The sequence below is a fragment of the Pinus tabuliformis genome, chromosome J, assembly GCF_031772625.1.
Source record: "Pinus tabuliformis cultivar Carrire ecotype Pingquan chromosome J, CPIR1, whole genome shotgun sequence".
Lineage (NCBI taxonomy): Eukaryota > Viridiplantae > Streptophyta > Pinopsida > Pinales > Pinaceae > Pinus > Pinus tabuliformis.
In genome coordinates this window covers 247,683,647-247,702,657 of record NC_142295.1, presented here as the reverse complement: position 1 = coordinate 247,702,657, position 19,011 = coordinate 247,683,647, and the positions used below count along the sequence as shown (strand labels likewise).

Here is a 19,011-nt window from a genome sequence, read left to right as displayed (position 1 = left end):
GATGCTGGATACTATCATGATGACATTATTGGTGCAAAACAATGGAGAAGCCACGTTGTCCCAAAACATCCCTCATATTGTTCCAAATATTTTATGCACAGAAATTTAAGGATAGTCACAAAGAAAATTATTTTTCTCCACCATAGAGGCAAAACCTCACCATGAGACCTACACCATCTTGAAGAGCATAATTTTAGCTTTCCAATGAGCTATTATTCAGCCCAAATCTCCAAGCGGTTTGAAAGTTATTAATTTTTCAGGTTAAAATTAACTTTCTATCGATAAGTCCACCTATATCCTAGCCTACTCATGTCGGCCTGCTTGAAGGGTCATGTCTCTTTGTTTAGCATTGAAAAACACTATATATTAGGCATCTAATTTCATTCTTCCAGCACTTACTCGGTCATCAAGTACAGTACAGAAAGGGATAAGTTCACAACTCGTGAACTAAGGAAGAACATAAACTTTGAAGAAAAGGAGGCACGAAACCAGAGCAGGTAATATCTTCAAGCCTGATTTGGACGGTGAACAGAAGTGATACATCTCGGTGCACTTAAAGATTAATACCTCAGACCAGCTGTGGAAACTCCTTGATACTTCGGACAAAAGCTCAGGTTTTAGCTCGGATTGTTGTGATTTTAGTTGACTGTGGCTCGGTTATTATTCAGACTATACAGCATGTTGGTCTCTCGGACTAGGCAGGGAACAAAGGTACAAAATACCTCGGACTGTACAGAAGAAAGATCGGAGTTTTGTACAACAAAAAGACACAAATCATACTGGTGCTTTATGTGGATGACATCTTTCTGACTGGTGCAGACCCTCTCATTCACAAATGTAAGAGGGAGTTGGCTTCCGAATTTGAGATAAAGGACTTAGGACTGATGCACTACTTCTTAGGGTTGGAGGTCTCGCAAAAGCCAGGAGAAATTTTCCTCTCTCGGGGAAAATACGTGGTGAAGATATTCGAAAGATTTGAGATGGTGAACTGCAAGCCCATGACTAACTCGATGGAGCTTAACTTCGAAATGTTATGCGGTAGTGTTATCGGACCAGAATTGGGAAATGCTTCTAAGTAGCATCAACTCATATGAGCACTGATGTTCTTGGTGAACTCCCGTCTGGATGTATGTTTTGCAGTCAACACATTGAGCCAATATATGGTTGAGCCTCATCACTCACATTGGATTGGTGCCAAGAATCTTCTGAGATATCTTCGGGGCACAATCACTCATGGACTGAGATACACTGTCGGAGATGTGAGGCTACATGGTTATTCTGATGTTGATTGGGCAGGCAGTGTGGTGGATCGCAAGAGCACTTCTGGGTGTTGTTTCTCTTTGGGTTCTACTTTGATATCCTGGATGAGCAGGAAGCAGAAGTCGGTTGCTTTAAGCACCGCTGAGGCCGAATACATTGCTGCGAGTATGCCCTCCTATGAAGTCGTCTGGTTGAGGAAGCTCTTCAGTGCGCTGTTTGGACATACATTGGATACTACCGTGATCCTCTGCGACAACCAAAGTGGGATTCATTTATCAGAGAATCCTGTATTTCATGATCGCTCCAAGCACATCGATATCAGGTACCACCTTATCCAGGATATGGTACAACAAGGAGCAATAAGGCTCCATCATATTGGGACTGATGAGCAAGTCGCCGACATTCTGATGAAGCCCCTGGAAAAAGTCAAATTCTTGACTTTCTGAGAACAACTAGGAGTCGTGGAGAGACCCTCTTATGAGGGTCCTGTATGATATGTACTTTGAGCTCTGCAAGCTTCGGGAGGCTTGGGGTACTTCTTGGAGCGATGAGCAATCATAAGGTGAGTGGTTCAGCCTTCCCCTAGTGGTTTGCTATGTACAGGATGAGTGGTTCAACCTTCCCCTGTGATACCCCATGGCGACATGTAGGCAAGATGAGTGGTTCATCCTTCTCCTATTGAGACATCCTACCCATGCAGTCTAGGACTCATCGGAAGTACCTCTCATCTGGCCAATGAGTAGGGAAATCAAGATAGGGACCATAGTACTACCGATGGACGCATCGTGTACTACCGTACTTCGTATGCTAGGATGATATTAATCTGGGATCAATTGGAACCGACTTCACGTAAGTAAGAGTGGTATGAGACACTCTTTATTTGAAACTGATTTCGGATTAGTAAGAGTGGTATGACACACTCTCTTTATTGGAACTAACTTCGGGTCAGTAAGAGTGGTATGAGACACTCTCTTTTATCTGGGACTGACTTCGGGTCAGTAGAGAATGATATGATACATTCTCAATTACTTCTTCTTCATAGTTCAGCAAAGCAGAGCATAGCAGTGCAAAGCAATGCATTGATGGCAGAGATAGTACCGACAGACAAATAGATTAGCAGGTGGAGTTCTCCCTAGTTGAGAGGGAGTGTTAAAATTGGCAACTAGAGCCAAACTCCATATGGGTCACCTCATTTATGGCAGCTGATATTTTTCTTGAATTCCTCTCTACGAGAGGTGTAGGATTGATCTAACGATCATCCAATTCCGACATGTATTCATGGAGATATGAATTTATTTGTATTTCTTGACAATTTGTCAAAGGTCGGCCAACAAGCAAAAACAGTCATTTTCACCCCCAGCTTATCCTCAACGTTGCATATAAAAGGAGGAGACATCGTGGCATTATTTCACTCATCTCATCCCACATCCTTCTCTCGCTCCACACTTGATTGGGTACGCATAAAGGAGCAGCATCTCTCTCACACGTGCAAGGAGGAAATTTGTCTTTCTGTTTAGGGTTGCGTTGACCTAGGTTGACTGAAGCTGCAGGGTGTCTTTTTGGACAGTGTTGACCAAGCATTGACTCCTCTCTTTTGCAAATTGTGTTAGGCTGCCTCTCCTAGGCAGGCCGCATTTTTGAACGGTTGTTTTGACCAGTGTTGACTGTCAAAGAGCTGACCGCAGGTTTGACCAGACGTTGACTGAAGTTTGACTAGATTTTTGGACTGTTTTGGGCTACCTCTTCTTGTTGTTGGAGGCTGAGTTGACTGGGATATTGACCAAGCTGATTAGAGGTCAAATCTGACCTGTTTGACCAGCTTTGACTTTGTTCGTTAGGGTTTTGATGTCGCTGTCATAAAATTACAAAAATTGTATATTTGTACTATCTCTCTCTCTGCTGAATTATTGAAGAATATAAGAAGAACTGATCAAGGGTTTCCCCACATTGGGGTTTGTCCCTAGCTGGTGCCACATATGGTGTCCTCTTGTCTTGGCTTGTCTTCTATTATTTATGTTTATGTTCTATCTGCATTTTACTATCATGCTGATGTGATTGCTAATCTGGAAATTGATATTGGGCTAATAAGAAAATTTGAAGTAAATTGCTCTTAAGCATAGAACATACCAAAATTAACAAAAACAAAATAAAAAGAACACAAAGTTTGGCTCTTTGCTAGGGACAAAATCTCTCCACTCTTAAGAGGAAAACCCTTTGTAAGTTTTCTCTTATTGAAGCTTCTTATTTGAACAACTGCCAAACCCTAGACCCTTGACTATAGGATCCTCCAAGCACAAGTCAAATCGTTCCTCTTTCTACACTATGAATTTCGGCACATGGAACTTTGTCTTCCGGCACTCTGCTCCTTTTGGCACTTCGTTCTTCCTTCTATAGTAAGTTGGTCTTCTAGGAGAGATACTTCTACTTCGTGACATATTTCACCTAAGGATCTTCACTCCTCCTCTAGGTCATCTGAGTTCTCCTTGATGTATGGCAGTAGGCTGAGTGTGACAGCATTGCAGTCCTAGTCTTCGCACATGGGGGAGGATCACTAGGTTCACATGCCCTTCTTTCCTTCGCTTGATAGTTTTCCTTCCACGCTGGAGTAGGAGGCCTTTGTAGGCCTAGTTACTAGCCCAAACAATAGAAAATATATCATTGTTGATGTAGTCGCAGACTGTCCCTTATTCCTCCGCACGTGTGACTATATAAACCCTAGAAACAGCCTCTCAATCTTCGTTGTTCTTCCTCTTCTCTTCGCTGCCTTGTTATACCTTTTATCTTGTCTTCTCTTCGTCCTTCTTAGTCTTCTTTTTCTTTAGGATTTCAGAGATAGTTCGTTGTGCTTTTGAGGAGTGGACAGCCTCTATAAATAGAGGCTTGTCCCTTCTCTTCAAGCCGACATGACTGTCCATTAGGCCAACTTACAGTTTGCACTATAATTCAACTTTTATTCATCGTTTTGCATCTTGGAGACTTCATCATAAAATTATAGAACTGTATATTTGTACTATCTCTCTCTCGATGCTGAATTATTGAACAATATAAGAAGAATTTATTAAGGGTTTCCCCGCATTGGGGTTTGTCCCTTGGCTGGTGCCACAACTTGTGTCCTCTTGTCTTGGCTTGTCTTCTACTATTTATGTTTATGTTCTATCTGGATTTTACTATCATGCTGATGTGATTGCTAATTTAGAAATTGATATTGGGCTAATGGTGCAGGCTAAACCTGCACATACCCACAGCATGCAAGAATCTACACAAGACAATTGTCCCAGGCATTTTACTCTACAATGGAGTCAAATCTTCAAACCATAAATGGTCAAGGCCCCTTTATTAGCAGTTCCTTTGTTATCGAAACTTAATCACCCCGCTTGAAACCTCTATCGGGATTATATGAACCCTCAAACCTTTGGTTATGACTTGGATTGAAGTCTTTCCCATAGATCCTTCTTATCGGAAATTAGAACCCCCTTAACACATCATTATCAAGGTTGCACGAAACGGGGAAACGGGTACGAGTTTCCGAAACGGGAAGCGATACGAAACGCGACCTCCCCAAATTTTGGAAATGGGGAAACGCGAATATATATATATATATATATATATATATATATATATATATATATATATATATATATATATATATATATATATATATTAGGACATTTAAGAAATATGTGCAATCATAAAGCATATATGGTACATTCTAATTTATGACATTATGATAAAACTGTTAATTGTCAATGCATAAACTATAAGTATCTAAATTTGCATCACATTTACTCATGAATAATCACATAATGAAAATAGAAATATCCAAAATCAGCCACGAGAAATTTCTAATTTCTTGTCTCGTGCTTGATTGGGAGTCTCCTCCTACATAGTCGAACGACCTTAATGCTCATGATTAAATACAAGTTTCATACCTTAGTACCCTACATTCTCTTGATTATTGGGAGTCTCCCCTGCATAGAGGGCTTGGTTCTCTTGATTAAATACAAGTTCCATACCCTAGTACATGATAAAATCCAATGGAAACATTGCAATCCCCCCAATCCTGAAATCCTGAAAAATAGATAAGTCTGTTGGATTTTGAGTGAGATCTAAAATTCTACTTTCTCCATATGAAATCCAATGAGGGCGAAACCACTCTCAAACATCCTGAGTCATTTCATGGTAATGTTAAAAATTTAAGTAAAAGGATGAAAATGAAAAATAAAGGAGAATATCACTTTTACTTTAAGAATTTAACATTACCATGAACTGCATATCAACACTAGGGCAAAAGTTCACTTTTATAACTTTAGTCAGGCATCTGGAAGCAACTAGAAGTCACTAGGCTAACGTAAGAATAAATTAGAAAACAAATAAAATAAAAAATAAATTAAAAAAAAAAACAAGTAAATGCTGAAACGTGGGTCGTACGGCCCTGAAACATGTTTCAGGCCGTATTGGCCACGTTTCAGTTTCGTGAAACGTGGCAGTACCAAACGCGTTTCAGCGTTTCGTACCCGTTTCCGTATGGAAACGCCCTTTTGCCCCATGTTTCCTGCAACATAGATCATTATATATGTTTTAACGTATATAACCTTCTATCGGCGCTCTTCTACTTTATAAAGCATTACAAAGGAATTAACTTTAACATACCTTCTCTGCCTACCGTACAGTCTTGTCACGGCTCCCGAGGTTTAACCTCGTCGTAATCGGCCTTAGCATTCTTTCCTTGGCCATGCATACATATATGCCTTCCTCTTCCCAATATGTGATTTCCCTTCAAAATTGGGAAATACACTATCGGCACTTAATTCTTCATATTCCTGTTTATAAAGAAAAACACCGCCGAACGTATATATCGGACTTTAATTACATTTAACCCCCATTTATAAACGCGTCGGGTCCGCCTCTTAGTCTATCACCTTTCCGCTCCTCCAAACACCGATAGGTCTGAGCTCCGATACTCCAATTATTGCTATCGGATATCGCTTCTCCAACCACGCCTGGCTTCTTTTGCTCTAAACCTCCGATTGCGCGATCGTCGATCGGTCTATCGGCAATATCGCCGCATCACTTGTCGGAGTTCGCTATTTCAGTTGTCGTCGTCCCTTGGCACCTCCGAAATGCGATTGCGATTTTAATCATAGCTGTTGATCACCCAAATCCAACGGCTGCTGAGCACTAACACTTCACGCTTCTCTGTTCGTCCCTTTACTTAGTTTTTATGCTAAGTCATCAGTTCTTCTGTGGTTTGGCTTCTTTAAAGGTTTCGGCCTTCTGCCCATTCGCAGCTCACTCTTCCTTCTAAGCTTAAACTCCTCACTCTTCTTTGATCTCTGTCCTTGCAGAGCTCTTCAACTCTGCCTTCTGCTTCCTCTTGGGTTTTGTTTTGGCCCAATTTCCTTTGTTATTTTGTTGAACAGTACTCAATTTCTCTTCTGCGTGTCCTCTAAACTCTGCCTGCAACCTGTTACAGAACCTACGAGTTGACACAGTAATCAATTATTCACTCGATTCATGCATACGACACACTCAGAATCGAATTCCTCCTCTGTATATAAACATAAAATATAATTGATTACAGTTGACACGCTCGGTCTCTCACACAGGCCTGATTTCTACTTTTTGACTCTGCTCGTAGGCTTACATATATTCTATTTGTCCCCTCCTTAATTGAATGTGCAAGTTCACTATTTATAAAATACATTAGATCGGATCACTGAAGGGATCAAATCAGTGTTTTTAAAACCGGAACCGGTGACCGAACCGGTCCACCTAGCTAACCGGTTTACCGACCGGAACCGGTCTAACCGGGACTGGTTTGGTCTAAACGAACCGGTTTTTAAAAAATACATTAAATAATTAATTTTTAATGAAAAAAAACTATTTTTAAGATGTAAAACCATGATTCCAAGCCAATAGAGACAAAATATGCAAAGTTTGCTCATTTATATACCATGCAAAGGTGAATATATCAAAATGGCACCGAGTGCAATACATATCATCGACAAAATAGCAAAATACATAAGAAATGAGGCTCTAAATGGCCTATAGAGTCCAAAAACCATGCTGCAAGCTATGAGGCCATTGGCCTACTACAAGTCTACAGTGTACACATGATCAATCATCAAGATCATCACCACTACTAGACACATGATCATCATCAGGAGCTACATAGACATCATCTGGTTCAGAGTCTGAGGATGCCTCTGCCTCATCTGCAACATCAGTATCAATGCCACCAATGACAATAGAAGTGGACCTAGTGGAAGCACGAGTTTGTCGACCTGCACGACTAGTGCCTTCCATTGGTTCCTTGCCTTTCCTTGATGCCGCTACTGATCCTGGTTCTGATGCCGCCACATAATCTGCCTCATCCTCCGCTAAAGCCATGTCGATATCAAAATCAGCCTCAAACACAGGATCTTCAGTCTCCTCCACCCATTCTGATGTTGGATCAATATCGTCCAACACAATGGGATCTAGATCAGGTGATTTGCTCATCATTTGGTTCCTCCTCAGTCGAAGGTTGTATTGCACAAAAACAAGATCATTTAACCGTTTTTGTTCCAAACGGTTTCTCTTCTTCGTGTGTATGCGCTCAAAAACAGACCAATTGCGCTCACAACCTGAAGCACTGCAAGTTTGACTGAGGACTCTAATTGCAAACCTTTGCAATTGAGGACACTGGCCACCAAATGACTCCCACCAATGTGCTGCAAAGAAAAAGACAATAATTAGTAACTTAGTTTATAATTTGAATTGTAAAGAACGTAAACAATTTTAACTTGAAATGAAAAACAAAATGGAAATTGGAATTGCTTACCTGGTTGGTCCACATCTCTTGCCATCTTTGCCAAGTTTTTGCCAAAAGTACCACTTGCTTGATTGAAAATAGTAAGCTGTCTATGTATATCCAACTGGTCTACATGGTTAGGGACCATGCGCTCCAAGCAATCAATCAATCCAGCTCTGACCTCCCCATCATGCTGATCTCCTAGCCGATTTTTATAGTGATACCTTGGGTTCAAAAAATACCCGGCTGCATGTATAGGACGATGGAGTTGATTGTTCCATCTGTTATCAATGATCTCCCATATACGGCCATATTTAGCTAACCTGTCATTGTAAGCTGCCCGTATCTGCTCCTTTGCCTGATCCATAGCTTCATAAATGTAGCCCATGGCCAATCTTTCCCCATCCACCAACCTTAGCACCTTAACAAGGGGCTCGGTAATTTTCACAAGCTCTACAGACCTTTTCCAAAAATAAGTGTCTAACACTTTCTTTTTGGTGTCTTTTCCATCTGGTCTACGAGCCCACCGAGATTCAGACCATTCATCAGAGGAAAACATTTTCTGCAAGTTTCTATGTTGACCATTGAGACATTGCAACGTGAGGAAGTGAGTTGCAAATCTCGTAATTGCAGGCCTAACAAGCTCTTTGCCTCCAGTGTGTTTCCTCATTAGGCTCAATACCCATGAGTGGTTGTAAATGTATTTTGTAATGCACTTGGCATGCTCTACAGTGTTTTTTACCCACTCCACCTTGCCTATATCCTCAAGCATGAGGTCTATGCAATGTGCAACACATGGAGTCCAAAATATGGTCTTATATTTGGCCTCAAGCATCTTTCCAGCAAGAACATAGTTTGAGGCATTATCAGTGATGACCTGCACAACATGCTGCTCCCCAACTTCCTGAATAATGTTATCCAAAAGCTCAAATAGAAGGCTTGCATCCTTTACCCTATCAGATGCATCAACTGATTTCAAAAACATGGTTCCTTGAGGGCAAGAAACAAGGAAATTAATGATAGTGCGGTTCTTTCCATCGGTCCATCCATCTGACATAATGGAACAACCTGTTTTGACCCATGACTCTCTAAACTCAGTCAAATACTCATCAATGGAAGATATCTCTTTTTGCAAAAGAGCTCCCCTCAAGTCATGCATACTAGGGCCTTTGAAGCCCTTTCCTGCAGCTATAACAGAGTCCCACATAGCTTGGTAATAAGGTGAGCGAGCAGCATTAAATGGGATATCTGAATCATACCACCATCTAGCAATGTATTGGTGAGAAGTTTCTTTGCATTGTTTTTTCCAATGCTGATCCAAAGTGGGTTGAGAACTTGGCTGGGAGGAAGTGGGATTAGATTTAGAAGAAGCAATGGTGGCAGAAGATGAGAAATAACTTTGGATGTTTTGTCTCTTTGGTCCTCTTGATGGTTGGCCAACTCCAACAGAAGGATGAACATAGTGAAAGGGGTCATTGGTGGAAGGGATAGAAGTGGAGTCTTGAATCTCAGAGTCATCATACCCACTCTCTTTCATGGCTTCTAATAATTCCCTCTTCCTTGCAATTTCATCTTGGATGGCCTTCTCCCTAGCCTTATCCTCATAAAATTTTTCAAGCTTGGCAATGTATTCTGCCCTAATAGGACCTAACAGTGCATTTGGTGCATCACATGGCTTTACTTGGCCTCTTACCCCAGCCAAGTGTTGTTTCAACCTAAGAATACCCCCACCTCCAATAGATTTATGGCATAATTTGCATATCATTTTTCCCTCAACTACATCACAATGAGCCCATGCACTGTCCTTTCCTTTTGGAGCCATGTTTGCTTGAAATAATAACAATTTGCAAATAAATCTGCCATTTAAAAAAAAAATTGCAGCTAAGGAACATGGAAAACCAATGATAAATGTAGGAAAAAAAATGCACATGCAAGCTAAAAAATTTGATAGCATAGAGCTAGAGAGTTCATAGGCTTAGCATAGATGATAGATCATTGAAATGAGAAGTTTATAGCACAAAAAAATTAATTCATGGACAGCAGACCCAAATGAGGAATTATCAAGTGCAAATCCTTACCTGGAAATGCAAAGTAGCTCCCTTAGCCTCCTCTTGATGATGGCAACTCCACTGACAGCTACACACTATCTCCAAAATAGCTCCAACTCCAACTCCAAGATGACTACTTCAGCAAAAACTCCACACTCTCCAAGCTCACAAACAAACTCACAAACACTCACAAACACTCCAAATCAGTTGTGTGAGACAAATGAGGGTGAGAGGGGTGTCTTATAGCAATTGTGAGGGTCTTTTTGGAGGGAAAATCCCTTTCCCTCACCCCCAAAAACCCTAAACCGCCCTCAGCTGCCATAAACCGTCCGCTTTTTACCTTTACCGGCGGCCTGTCCCTAAACCGGCCGGTTTAGGACGGAACCGGCCGGTTAGCAAAAAACCGGCCGGTTAGGACCTAAACCGGCCGGTTTTGACCGGTTAGGTCAAAAATCTGGGCAAATTAGGGTGCTGACCGGGTTTTTTCACCGGTTCTGACCGGTGGGCCTCCTAACCGGCCGGTTAGGCCGGTAACCGGTCAGACCGGAACGGTTTTGAAAACTATGGATCAAATCAATCCTTTCCTTAAATCACTCAACTAAAGCCCTAAAGCTCGCTTACAGAATACATATGGCAGACTACATTTAATTAAGTCTTCTAGAGACTTATCCATTCCATCTTTTTCTCTGTTTTAAAACAGAAAAGTCCCTTTATTCAGCTCGATGGTCCACATCCTCTCTTATCTAATTAAATCACTAAAAAGCCTAAATTACATTAACTTGAGACTTAGGAAAACTATTTCCTAAAAATACATGACCCCCTATGTCTACTATTTACAATGATTTCCCTTGGGTGAATGCCCCTCCATCAGCTAATAAGAAAATTTGAAGTAAATTGCTCTTAAGCATAGAACATACCAAAATTAACAAAAACAAAATAACAAGAACACAAAGTTTGGCTCTCTGCCAAGGAAAAAACCTCTCCACTCTTGAGAGGAAAACGCTTTGTAAGTTTTCTCTTATTGAAGCTTCATGTTTGAACAGCTGCCAAACCCTAGACCCTTGACTATAAGATCCTCCAAGCACAAGTCAACTCCTTCCTCTTTCTACACTATAAATTTCGGCACATGGAAATTTGTCTTCCAGCACTTTGCTCCTCCTTCTGGCACTTCGTTCTTCCTTCTATAGTAAGTAGGTCTTCTAGGAGAGATACTTCTACTTAGTGATATCCTTCACCTAAGGATATTCACTTTCACTCCTTCTCTAGGTCATCTAAGTTCTCCTTGATGTATGGTAGTAGGCTGAGTGTGACAGCACTGCAGCCCTTGTCTTCGCACATGGGGGAGGATCACCAGGTTCACATGCCATTCTTTCCTTCGCTTGAAAGTCTTCCTTCCACGCTAAAGTAGGAGGCCTTTGTAGACCTAGTTACTAGCCCAAACAATAGAAAATATATCCTGTAATATTACTGTTGATGTAGCCGCAAACTGCCCTTTATTCCTTCGCACATGTGACGTATAAACCCTAGAAACAGCCTCTCAATCTTCATTGTTCTTCCTCTTCTCTTTGTTGCCTTGTTAGACCTTTTATCTTGTCTTTTCTTCATCCTTCTTAGTCTTCTTTTTCTTGCAGATTTCAGAGATAGTTCATTGTGCTTTTGAGGAGTGGACAACCTCTATAAATAGAGGTTTGTCCCTCCTCTTCAAGCCGACATGACTGTCCATTAGGCCGACTTATAGTTTGCACTATAATTCAACTTTTATTCATCATTTTGCTGCTTGGAGACTTCATTGATGCTAGGAGAGGATTTGACTTTGCTTGGAGATGTTCCCATGACCTTGTATATTGACATACATGATGTAACATGCCATCAAAGGGTCTCATCATAATTACATTTTGACTTTGACTCTCTAGAAGCACTTCAAAATGTACTTGACATGTTTTCAATGAGAAAGAAACTCATTGACAAATAATATCAAAATAATTTCTCTTTTCTTAAATAAGTACAAATATCAAAATTACATTTATGAAGACCTAGCCTAGTTACATTTCCTTCAACACAAAATACGTTCCACCACATCTTCGAAAGAAGAGCCAATCTCCAAGAAGTAACATTAAGCTTACTACGCCATCAACAAACATGAGGAGGACACGATGTCCTAAAACCCTAAAGCTCAAGGGACTCATAAAAGGCAGAAATGTCAATATACTTATAGATTCTGGCAGTACTCATAATTGTATAAACATCGATCTTGCTAAACAACTTGATCTTTATATATGCCCAATCAAGGACATGACCATGTTTGTCGCTACTGGGAAAAAATTCAAGGAAATAGGAGAATGTCACAAATTGTCAATCCAAATACAAGAATTGGAGCTACAAATAGATCTATTTTCCCTACCACTCAAAGAAATGGATGTAGTTCTAGGTACAAAATGGTTAATACAACTAGGGAGCTATACTACAAACCTTGAAGAACAATTCATGGAGTTTAACTGACAAGGACGACATTATAAATTAAATGGTGTTAACACTCCCAACTCCAAGGAAGGTACAATTACTCGTGAAGATTGCACCAGTCAATGAAAGGATGCCATTCCATAGCAACAATGTTCAACTAGAGGAAACCCTTCTGGTTGTGCTTTGAGGACAAAGCATCTCTAAAGGGGGTGGCAATGTTATGAATAAAATATTCATAAACATCAATTAATAATAAACATTAAATAACAAATATTAATTAATTAATTAAATTAATTAATGTCCCATTAATTATGAAGGGCATTGGTCAAAAGATGTGACCTATCTTCATGGTCAATCAATGCCTATATAGGCACACCGCCACGAAGAATTGTAACCACCAATTCATATTTATCAATAATACATTTACTACTTACACAAGACTACATTTAATTACACTACTGCGTACCAGTTTTCTGTTCCATCAACTAACTCATTCCCTTGCCCTTCTTCTTGTTCAGACATTGACCTGCACAACCTCCATATATGTGACAAGTAAAGCACTTAACTTTGTTCATGTCCTTCTTCTTATCATCCTATGAAGTAGCTCCTCCACTTGAGTTTTGCTTGGCCTTTGCCTTGCCCTTATTTGGTTTCCCAACAAGAACAAGGTTCTCCTCATCCCCACCCTTACGTTATCCACTAGACAATGACTCCTCACAAATTTCCTTTTGAGTGAAATTTTCCCACAGTCTATTCCAATCAAGAAGCTTATCTCATGCTATGATCTATTGGAAAATGTAACTAGGCTCAGTCTTCATTAAATGTATTTGAGTCATCTTGTAATGTCCTTGTCAAAAGAATAAAGAAAAGAATTTTTATTATTATTATTGTGACTTATTAAAGCATGGGTTTCATGCTTGGGTCACCATGTTTTAGGTCAAAGTCCCCATTGAGGACTTCTAGGATTTATTCTGAGTCAAAAGAGTCATTGTACTCTTAAAGAAACTTGAATCAGGTAAAAAGGTTTAGTATTGAGTCAAATATAATTTATGTATCCTCCACATCCCTTGAGGGGGATTTTGCCCTACCATAGTGCCTATATCTGGTGTCCATTGTTTTATGTGCCTTTGCTTTGGTAATTGCTTGATGAACTAAAAGAAAAAAGATATAAAAAAAACCTAATAAGAAGTCAAGAACATCACAAGTAATTAACAAATATAAGAAAATATTTCTGCCATCCTGATTTTCTAACAGGACCCCTGTCACAAAGGTAGCCACTAGACAATGACTTCTCACAAATCTCCTTTTGAGAGAAATTTTCCCATAGTCTATTCCAATCTAGAAGCTTATCTCATGCTAGGATCCTTGTCAAAAAGGTAGCCACTAGACAATGACTCCTCACAAATCTCCTTTTGAGTGAAATTTTCCCATAGTCTATTCCAATCCAGAAGCTTATCTCGTGCTAGGATCCCTATCACAAAGGTAGCCAATTGTTTGGAAAACCCACTCAAGGCTATCTTAACAAGCTCATCCTCTGACACAGCTTCCTCAACAATTGCAAGCTCATCTCGAACTTGCTAAATCCCGGAGAGGTATGATGCCACTGTGTCTGATCTATTCATCTTGGTGTTTTTCAATTTCTCTCTCAACACTCTGTTACAGCTTTGCCAAAGTCGTCCACATCTCACAAGCATTGTTCTTTCTTGATATGTGAGGGATCACATGATCCTTCACAGTGTCCAAAATGATGTGTCTAACTTTCACATCCTTGAAATTGTGAGTGGCCTGTGTTGTAGCATTCGAAGGAGGTTGTATATCAGTATCAGCAAATTCTCATAGGCAATTTTCCATGAGAATTAGTGAAATTCTCTCCTTCCATGGACTGAAATTAGATGCCCCTTCCATCTGGTCTTCAAATCTCAACCCGGTAGAGGTCATTTTTGATTTTTTCTCAAATCAAACATTTAGCCACAAAACCCTTCTGCTGAGACTAAAAATCTGCTATTATAACCCTTGTGCTACTAATCTTCCCTTTTTTAGAGTTTCAAGTACTCTGATACCATGTTTATTTCCAAGTACCAATTTCAAATTTTTTTTTCCTACAGCTATTTTATGCCCAGAAAATATTCAACTCAAAGAATTAATTTTTTGTTGCCCATGGGGTGCAGCTCAATTGGCAATCATCATGATATGAAGTGTTCTATAAAAAATGAGATTTAAGGTTCAAATACTCGTGGGATGAGCCAACAAAAAAAACAAATTAAATTTATGTTGTGAATAGATTCTGAAAACTCCAAAACAAAAATACTCTAGTACTTTTAACTCAATAATGTTGCAGCATAAATATTTAGAAAATCAATCATAAAACAACCACTAAAAACACAGTTAATTTGCCCCAAAATTTATCCTTAATTAAATTTTCTCTAGAAAAATTAGGGTTCCCCTCACAAGGAAAATGGCCCTAAAAATTACACAAAAAGAAAAAACAATAATAGAACCTAGAAAAATCCCACTGCATTTTCAGCCCAAGAGAAATTCGGCCCTCCTGGAATAAACACAGCCATGGCAAATCCCAGCTTCCACTTGTGAATTATGGCCCCCACCTGTACGGCCTATGCACTGGGAAAAATGGCCACCCTTGCTCCACAAGCCCATGGCTGGAAACTCGGCCTTGCTCCACAAATTCGGCCTAAACAGAAAACCTGGCCTTCTTCTCAAAGATCTTGGCCTCGCTCCCCTAAAAATTCGACCTCCATCAATTTCCCTTCCAGAAAACCCTTGTTGTCCCTTGCTGCTCACTTTCTGATTTCTTCAGCTTATCACAAACTTGCAATAGGCTCATTCAAATCTACCGGAATCTCTCCAAAACAATTGTCTTCATCCTCTCCTTTAGGCTTCTTTTATAATTTCAAATTGAGCATAATCCCTAACCCTCAATCTCCAAAGTAATAAACAGCTAAAGATTAAATCCTAACCCACATAGATTAATGGTTGAGAATAGATCTAAGTCACTTAAATAACTAACTTATTTATCCTTAGGAATTTGCTCAATTACCCAACATTAATTGATTAAATTAATTAATGTGTGTTTCCTAAGTTAAACTTAGGAAAGAAATCATATTAATTGCTCCTCTCGAACAACCACCTAAAAAGAACTTCTCCTCTTGCATGCTATAAAATCAACAATGATTCCATGTCTCAAGTTTGTATCAATCTGAGGTTCTCCTTTAAATTCCCCATGGACAGCAACACGTATATTTCTTAATAAAATATAATGAGTCTTTCTTCTAAAAAAATTAATATATATATATAGATGTCAATTGGGGTTATCCTGGGTGGTTGGGAGGAAGGAATGCAATCCTCCCCACCCAGGTTCAATTCCTGCGTGTGACATGACGGAAGTTGACAGTATATGTATATTCCTCATATGGAATATATAGCATTGAACCTGTGAATATATATATATATATATATATATATATATTGTCAATCATGTATCTGTGTCTATACAACTTTTCTAATAAATTGTCATATCGGTAACAAATATCATATTTATACCATGAGGCTTAGATTTTAGTCCATACAAGAAATTAATAAAAAATCATATTATGGGGACCAGGGAACACCTTGACATTTTCAAGGATATCACCATTTGACAAGCGACATCCCACAAGCATCCCCATGCCAACCTAGGATAAATGCCATAACTGTAATGATTCCTTTCCCAAAAATCAGGGATGCATCCCTCTGCAATGTGAATGTTAAGCCTTATTTACAGCATTATTATTCACATTACAAATGGCTCCCAAAAATATAAATCAACAGTGGAAAGTTAACACACCCATACACCCTAAGTTGGTCACTTAGCCCCATTTTGGGGTAAAGCAAAATAACCTACCCAGACTTACCATCCATTTTCATATATATCCTCTTCTTTCTCTCAATCATAAATATTAACAATTATTACTGACAATATAGAATTTATGTTTCTCTGCCATTTGTATTGGAATCCGGTTCTTTTCCATTAAACATTATTATCTTCCTTCGACTGCTGTAGATATGAGCTTCTATTTTATTTCCTTTACATTCTGCAGTATTTTCCATCCCCTCCTATATTTCTGTCAATTCATATTTCTTCCCTGGATTTCCTCTGCTATATTTTCCATCATGAGCCCTTTGTATAACAATGCTGTAAATAATGCGTAGCATTTACAGTAGAAGGTTAACACATCCATACACCCTAGGTTGGTCACTTAGACCCAAGTTGAGGAAGAGCAACATAACCTACCCACACTTATCATCTCCATTTTCATAGATATCCTCTTCTTTCTCTCAATCATAAATATTAACAAGTATTATTGACATTATAGAATTTATGCTTCCTTCTCCACTTGTATTGGAATCTGGTTCTTTTCCATTGAACATCATTATCTTCATTCAACTGCTGTAGACATGAGCTTCTATTTCATTACCTTTACATTCTGCAGTATTTTCCATCCCCTCCTATATTTCTGTCAATTCATATTCCTTCTCCGCATTTCTTCTCCTATTTCCATCATACCCATTTCCCACCTCCTTCCATCTTCCTTCCCTGAAATCATTGTTGGGGTTTTACTTTGGAAATTCAGGAAAATGTTAGGGATAAAAATCATAAAATCAGGCTAAGTTTCTGGCTTCAGAAAACCTCAGCTTTCTTACACAAATTTTCCCTCACTGAAGTAAAACATAAAGGAATTAAAATATATATGGATTAATCCATTGAAATGAATATCAATCAAAATGCATAAATTTTCTCTGAGTAGATGCATGCATAAATTTTAACAAGCTTTATAATAATCAATAACCACTAAGTGAAAAGCAAAAACAATGTCAATTACCCACATAAATGTTTTATTAGTAAGTTAATCATTAACCCCGACCTAACAAATAATAATTATGGAATTTGACAAGCTCAACAGGACATTGAATAAAAAATACAAGTTTCAGTGTAGCTGTACCTTCAGTGATGCTAAGGAAGCAAGCGTGCAAATCTCTGTAGCACCCTTTTCGACTACTGTGGCCACTTCATCTGTTTTGCATAGAAGGAAAGCCTCTGGCCTGGCATGAGAATGTCCTCTTAGACCAAAATATTCCAAAATAAAGCTCATCTTAATGGCAAATATAAAAAAAGAATATTATAATGTGGACATGATTGTAAAATTCCTCTGCATACCTTTGCTTTGGAAGTAATAAATAAGCCATTCGAAGAGATCTTATTGACCTTACTGATGATTCAATAAGAACCATCTGTGATTCAATTTCATCATCTGTCCACTCCTGCAATACACAAGAAACATCAAGAAGATCTACAACTATTTAATGTCTATAACATTTCTACAAATATGTTAAAAAGGCAAACTTGAACAAAGTTGCTAAAAAAATATTGAAATATAAGAGATTCCTTCAAACTAATACAAACATTAAAAGATTTGCATTGCAAACCTCGACGACTGTAGGATAATCAGAAATCATAATTGATTCTTTCCTTGAGGTATCCCCTAGTCTTTGGGGTAAGCGTTGCCATAACTCTTCAGTAACAAAGGGCATGAACGGATGCAATAACCGCAATCCATTATCCAGGCATATCCATAATGTATCCCTTGTAACGAGTTTTACTGATGCTGATGTTGAATTATTATCATCTGCCGACATGACTGGCTTAATTATCTCAATAAAAACATCACATAATTGATATTGCCACCACGAGTAAACTGCATTGGTTGCACTGGAGAAATCATATACTTCCATGCTTGTGACAGTCTTTGAGATAGCTTTATTTAGAACAGAAAGTATCCACTTGCAACCACATGGCAGAGATTTCACATCCAAATTCTCAGAAGGCAAAAAATCTGTTCCCAAGTTGAGCATAGCAAAGCGGATAGCATTCCATAGTTTATTACACCAATGCCGATAACCAACTACCCGCTGGATATCCAAATTTATTTTATCTGACTGCACAATAATTTCAAAACATACACGGCTAAGCTCCAACTAATAATACTATAATATAACCTATTACAATTCAAGACTGGCACCAAAATACCTGAGCAGTGTAGGCCACAAGAGAAAAACGGAGGGCATCTGTCCCACACTCTGCTATGCCATTTGGAAAGTCTTGCTTTTGTCCTGCTTTTGCAATGTCAAGTTCATTTCTATCTAAATTACCCTGCTCCAGCCTTTTATGCAGATCCTCCAATGTTATACCATTTATGACTTCCAAAGGATCAATCACATTGCCTAATGACTTGGACATTTTACGACCATGTGCATCACGTACCATTGGATGCAAATAAACCTGTATCAAATAACTTTATGAGTTTAATTTCAGGAAGAAAGCCAAATGTGAATCTATAAATCCACAATATGATATTTTCAAAGAACCTCAAAATTTTCTAGAATATATGCTCCTAC

General features: G+C 39.0%; 2 protein-coding genes across 8 annotated transcripts in view; both read right to left on the bottom strand.

The window, feature by feature from the left end:
- The window catches only part of LOC149226687 (valine--tRNA ligase, mitochondrial 1-like), a 174,978-nt gene that overhangs the window by 5,343 nt on the left and 150,624 nt on the right, over positions 1-19,011 (bottom strand). For all 7 annotated transcript variants that reach the window (XM_089377560.1, XM_089377559.1, XM_089377563.1 and 4 more), the window contains 4 exons: positions 18,644-18,895; positions 18,043-18,552; positions 17,774-17,877; positions 17,559-17,658 (listed from right to left, as the gene is read on the bottom strand). In XM_089377560.1, the coding sequence (XP_089233686.1) occupies positions 17,559-17,658; positions 17,774-17,877; positions 18,043-18,552; positions 18,644-18,895 (966 nt within the window). The remainder of the gene's footprint in view (positions 1-17,558; positions 17,659-17,773; positions 17,878-18,042; positions 18,553-18,643; positions 18,896-19,011) is intronic.
- LOC149226688 (uncharacterized) lies at positions 7,080-10,533 on the bottom strand. The gene is made up of 2 exons (XM_089375346.1): positions 8,084-10,533; positions 7,080-7,973 (listed from the first exon to the last, which is right to left on the bottom strand). Exons 1-2 carry the CDS (start codon positions 10,005-10,007, stop codon positions 7,378-7,380), a joined length of 2,520 nt encoding a protein of 839 aa, XP_089231472.1. The 5' UTR covers positions 10,008-10,533; the 3' UTR covers positions 7,080-7,377.

Coding starts and splice junctions, on each gene's coding strand:
- LOC149226688 (XM_089375346.1), bottom strand. CDS start 10,007: ATGCTATCAAATTTTTTAGCTTGCATGTGCATTTTTTTTCCTACATTT. Junction 7,974..8,083: donor AAGAGATGTGGACCAACCAG/GTAAGCAATTCC, acceptor TTTTCTTTGCAG/CACATTGGTGGGAGTCATTT.